The 6,000-nt window shown below is 32.1% G+C and overlaps 1 protein-coding gene across 4 annotated transcripts in view; it reads left to right on the forward strand.

The window, feature by feature from the left end:
- The window catches only part of LOC129807908 (moesin/ezrin/radixin homolog 1), a 71,700-nt gene extending 66,635 nt beyond the window's left edge, over nucleotides 1-5,065 (forward strand). For 2 of the 4 annotated variants that reach the window (XM_055857507.1, XM_055857506.1), the window contains 3 exons: nucleotides 510-1,082; nucleotides 1,147-1,368; nucleotides 4,705-5,065. In XM_055857507.1, coding sequence (XP_055713482.1) covers nucleotides 510-1,082; nucleotides 1,147-1,368; nucleotides 4,705-4,869 — 960 coding nt within the window. In that variant the 3' untranslated portion in view covers nucleotides 4,870-5,065. The remainder of the gene's footprint in view (nucleotides 1-509; nucleotides 1,083-1,146; nucleotides 1,369-4,704) is intronic. The other 2 variants (XM_055857509.1, XM_055857508.1) reach the window with 1 other exon arrangement.
- Nucleotides 5,066-6,000: the final 935 nt, after the last annotated feature.

Raw genomic sequence — 6,000 nt, forward strand, 5'->3', positions numbered from 1 at the left:
TAAACTTTGTTACTTTTCATTGAAAAACAAAAAAGGCTGATCTTTTATCTGTGGTTAACTTTTTAAATATCTATTTAAAGCCCCGCTAGACCTTTTTATTTTAGCCGAGACACACTTAAGGGATTATAACAGTCGCACGTAAGATTTTATCTCAGGAACGAACCATTAGGGGAGATTTTCTGATTTTATTTCGGCATTTTAAGCGATGAAAGAGGCTTTCTTTTGCCATTAACTCTTTCGTCTCTTTTGGGACTGTAGTACCCAAAGAAGCATATGCATTTTCTATGTAAAACAATGTTTTTTAATTATTCAGAACTGATAAAAATCCGATTCTTGTGGATGATTCCAAACTATAAGGATGTCTAAATGTAAGATATTTTTTGTAGGACCTCAATTCATTCCTGAGCTTAGATATTTTTGATTAAAAAATTGTGAAATTAGCTTGCAGCATATGCTGCGGTCCGGAAAGAGTTAACTCTTGGTCTAAATCAAAATATTCTTCCTTATAGCCAATCGACAAGAAGGCGCCAGACTTTGTGTTCTTTGCGCCACGCGTGAGGATCAACAAACGCATCCTGGCTCTGTGTATGGGCAACCATGAGCTGTACATGCGCCGTCGCAAGCCGGACACCATCGATGTGCAGCAGATGAAGGCTCAGGCGCGCGAAGAGAAGAATGCCAAGCAGCAGGAGCGTGAGAAACTGCAGATGGCACTGGCGGCGCGCGAGAGGGCTGAGAAGAAGCAGCAGGAGTACGAAGATCGCCTGCGCTCCATGCAGGAAGAAATGGAGAGATCACAGTCGAGCCTGGTGGAGGCACAGAATATGATTAGACGCCTGGAAGAGCAGCTGAAGCAACTGCAGGCGGCCAAGGATGAGTTGGAGAAGCGTCAACAGGAGCTTCAGGCAATGCTGACGCGCCTGGAAGAGGCCAAGAATATGGAAGCGGCTGAACGTACGAAGCTGGAAGAGGAGATTTCGGCCAAGCAGCGCGAAGTGCAGCGAATTCAGGATGAAGTGGCAGCCAAGGATTCCGAAACGAAGAGACTACAGGAAGAAGTTGAGGAGGCTCGTCGCAAGCAGGTGAGTGGTTAAGAAGGCTTTTTTTTACTGGACAGAACTGTTTTTTTCTGACTCATCGATCGAGGCGCTTTTGTTGCAGAGCGAAGCGGCGGCTGCACTGCTGGCGGCCAGTACAACTCCGCAGCATCATCACGTGGCCGAGGATGAGCACGATGAGGAGATGCTCAATGGCGAGGGCAATGGAGATGTTTCACGTGACCTGGACATTGATGAACACATCAAGGATCCAGTCGAAGACAGACGCACCCTGGCTGAACGCAATGAACGCTTGCATGATCAGCTTAAGGTAAGTGACTCATCAAGATTTTTTTTGTGGAATTTCCCGGAAGAGCATTCTGACGAGATTATAGTACGATTGAGTCCTTGACTTTTTTGAAATATCATATTTTTATGGAAGGTTGGGAGGATTTTTTGGATGCTGGGAAATTTATCAATTGTTTAGTTTGAGAGAAAAATCAAAATAGACAAGGCCCTGAGGAAACCATGATGATTAGGGCATTTTTTAACTTGCTTTTTTAAGATTTTCCCCTTAATTCTCAGATAAATATTTAAATTTTTAAATTCGTCTTTTACCAAAAACTCGAAAAATAAACTTCAATTAAAAGCGAAGATGGGGATCAAAAATATATCAAGACTTTTAAGAAAAAAGATTAAAGATTATAATGTGTTACAATTCTTGGAATCTTGGTATTCCAAGACACAAACCAATTATTTTTTACAATTAGGAAATTAAAAAAAAAAGTGGTCCTCATTTTTCAAAGTTTGTAAGGACCTTCCTGCAGATCCTTAGATTATTCAAATTTACTAGCATCTTTAGGAGTTTCAAATAAAGAATTTTTTATATATTAAAAGATGGCATTTATAAGATTTTCGTAAAAGGAAATTGCCTATAAAGCACTACAACCTGGACATCAATCAATAAATTCTTTTCTTTTTAATTATTCAAAGAATTTTTTTTCGAAATGTCACAAATAGCGATATCTCGAGAGATTAAACACTTTGATTTTTTTTTAAATAAAAAATCATATCTCCTATAAACGTTTTAAGTTCACTAATTTCAATGCTTCTCATATTTATTTATTTTAATAATAACTTTAGGAAATTCCTCGGGAAAACAAAGATTTTCGTGTTTAAACAATTTTTCGTTAAGTGTGGAAAATCTTCAAAAATTCTTAGCGAAGACACTTTAAGTTCCACAAAAGCATTATACCACAAAATAAGAAATCTGGTGCAATTTTTCATTTTTTGATAGCTTGAAATTTTGATCGTGCTTTTGGTCTTAGAATTGTGACCAATGAACTTCACGGATATAAAAGAGCTGTTCGTGCTTATCTTACTTTGAGGTACATGTCCCAGGTTGTATTTTCTTCACAGTAAAAAAATGTGTAAAATTTTACTACTATAATAGTGCAAAATCGACCATTTTCTTTGTTTAATTTAAAAATGTTTAAAAAATGCACAACATTTTGGTAATTTATTGTCACGTGATTGAAAATTACCACTATTATAGTTGAAAAATTTTCAACAATGTCGTTTAATTTGAAAATGTGTAAAATTTTAACACTATAATAGTGTGAAATCGGATAAATTAATTATTTAATTGCGATCTGTGTAAAATTTCTCACTGTTATAATCATAAAAATTTTTCAACAATGTTTCGTGATTTAAAACTGTTTAACAAATTCTAAAAATTACCACTATTATAGTATGATTACAGTTTTTCACATTATTATAGTGTGAAAAAATACACAACTTTATGGTATTTTTTGTCACATGATCAAAAATTAACACTATTATAGTTTGATCATAATTTTTAACACTATTATAATGTGAAGCCTTGTGTATTTCAACCAAATTTGTTGAATTTTTAAACAAAAGTTGTGTAAAAATTGTTGAATTTCCAATTAAGACTTATACTTCAGTCGAGATGCTTTTCATTGGGCAAAAGTCATATAGAACATCAAATATTTATATGCATAAAAAGTATATCGTGAAGGTCCGAGCATCAGATGTAATCATTTCGCATTAGGGGGATCCCCAGTACAGGAAAAACCAATAAAAATTTAAACAAAAAAAACAGAATTCAACAATTTTTTATTTACACATAAAAATTCAACAATTTTTAAATTCAACAATTCCAAATTCAACATCTAAAAATTCAACAACTTTAAATTAAACAATTTTAAATAAAACACTTTTTCCAAATTTAACACTATAATAGTGATATGAAAGATTACACACTATAATAGTGTTATTTTTTTTACTGTGTTCTTTTAGCCGTTAAAATTAAAAAACGTTGATTCAAGAAATAAACACACAGTGATTCTAAAAATATTTTTTTCTGAAAAAAATTGTTAATCCAAAGAGAAAATAAAATCATTAATGGTAGCAGATTTGATTAAATTTAATAGTATGAATTCCGAATTACCATGGAAATGTCAGTGTATAATTTCTATTATTGCTAATATTTTTTTGTAAATTCTCTTCTTGTGTTTTTGCAGTCTATTATTTATTTCTCTCAATTCTGAGACCAAGATCAAGATCAAAATTTAGAACTGTCAAATATTTCCAAAATCAAGATTTCATGTTTTAACGCGAAGCATTTATGGAACTTAAAGTGTCTTAGCTAAGAACCAAGATTTTCCACACTTAACGAAACGTCATTTCTGACAAATATCATTTTAGCTGAGATTCTTTACAATCTCAGCTTTTGTAGTCACAGGTGAAATCCGACCTCGTCAGATCGGGCCCAAATTTTGGATGTACACGTTTTGAAACTCATAGATCACGAAAATCATGTGTGCTAAAAATCGATTTTCGTGGATGTCCCGTCCATAATTTATAATATAATAATTTACGAACAAATGTTTGTAAAAGTATAAAAAATGTTCGTCAAGTGATCTTGTTACGAACAATGTTTGTGAAAGAAGTACAAACTTTTACGAACATGTTTTTGGGTTATACGATTCACGAGCATTTCGTAACTCCCCCATAGGAATTTACAAGCATTTACGAACAATTTTGCAAAATATTTTTTTTTCTGTGTAATATAAACAACAAGCGGCGACACATGACATTGACGTTTCTTTTCGGTGTGAGACATCAGAAATTGCTTCGGTTTTCCTTACTTTTTGCTCTATACTTTTTGTTACTTTTTACCCCAAGTGATCGTTTTTAGTAAAAAGATTTCTTTTGACAAAAGAATCTTTGTAAAATTCTATGATAGCGACTTTGTATTCAAGGAATCTAAATAATTTAGGAAATATTTACCAGTGCATCAATTTTGGAAAATAAATCGCTAAAAATTTAGATCTGCTGTAAGGAAAAATATTTCAGAAACAGGGCTAAAAATTTCGATGTTTTTGTTTTTCTATATTCCTTGTACGATTTCTGAGTAATTTACGATAGTAATTTACGGAGGCTAAGGAAAAAAATTAAGCGGCTGTGTTTTTTTACCTGGGAAAGTATATTGAGTTTTGAAATTTTCGATTTGTTACTTTTTGCCCCAGTTTCCCCTACTCTAGATGCTCTAGCCTAGAGCAGTGCTCACTCTACTTGCAAGTGTGATCCTAGAGCGAACATTTTAAACATTTCCCTTCCTTCTTTCAATGCACTTTTGCAGGCGCTGAAGAAGGATTTGGCTCAGTCCCGCGATGAGACGAAAGAGACGGTCAACGACAAAATTCACCGCGAAAACGTTCGCCAGGGACGTGACAAGTACAAGACTCTGCGAGAGATCCGCAAAGGAAACACGAAGCGTCGAGTGGATCAATTTGAAAATATGTAAAAAAAAGAAAAGCAGTAGAAGAGTCCAAGGTGAGTGTTTAGTAAGTGCACAGGAGCAAAAAAAAGGATAATAAGAAGAGAAATAATTAATTAAAACAAAAAAAGAAGTTGGGGTTAAAGTTAGGCCGAAAAAAAAGAAAATCCATTCGAAAAGATAAAATAACGTCACTATTAATCCTTTCAACTAATACTTTTTTTTTAAATAACTTTTGTTTATTTCTAATTTTTTCATCGAGTATCTTTTCTTATTTTGTGGAATGCAAAATGAAAAAAAAACACATTAAATTTCCATGAGAAAAATAATTCTTCCAAAAGCGCATTCAAAAAGTTGAAATGATTTACATTTATATTGTTATTTTTTTTTACTTAAGGAATGAAAAAAATATTAATTAACTCCTATAAATATTAATTATTGTATTTTTTTGTAGTAGAGTCAAAAGAGAAAGTTTTAAAAGGATTTTTTTTTGTTTGTAGGATTGAGAAAAAAGGGATTATTAATTAAAAAAATAATAATAATATATTTTTGCTACTCTGCCATTTAAATTGATTTAGAGATGATGACTGTGTAAAACTTTTTTTTTGGCAAGAATTTATCTTGCAATTCTTTGTTTTTTTTTTTCTTCTTTTTCCGGAGCATGAAGGAGGAGGAAGAAGAAAAGGTTAGATTGAAAAAATGGGGGGATTATCAAGTGAAAATATTTAATTGAAAAAAAAAGGAAAAATAATTCTCCAAATTCACAAAGATTATTATTTTTTGATAAAACATATCTTTTCGATTTTTTTCTTTAATCTTCCAAGATTTTTTTTAAAGAAACAATATTCTAAAATGTTTTTTTTTTAGTGGTAGCTATCAAGTAAATACTTTTAGGTAGGGTATCAAAGTATTAAGAAACCGAAGATGTTGGGAGGGATTAATAAAAAAAAATATTCAGAAAAAGATAAAAAAAAAGATTGAGTGTAAATATTTTTTGAAAAAAATGAAGTTAGAAAATCAGCTTCGTTCAGTAACTTTTTTTTTTAAATATTTGCATACGTAAATAAAAAAGTATTGGAAAGATTAAAGTTCTTTTAATAAAAAAAAATAACTAACGATTTCAAATCAAAATGTGGCCTTGAAAGTAATTAAAAAAAA

Source organism: Phlebotomus papatasi, chromosome 3, assembly GCF_024763615.1.
Source record: "Phlebotomus papatasi isolate M1 chromosome 3, Ppap_2.1, whole genome shotgun sequence".
Classification (NCBI taxonomy): domain Eukaryota; kingdom Metazoa; phylum Arthropoda; class Insecta; order Diptera; family Psychodidae; genus Phlebotomus; species Phlebotomus papatasi.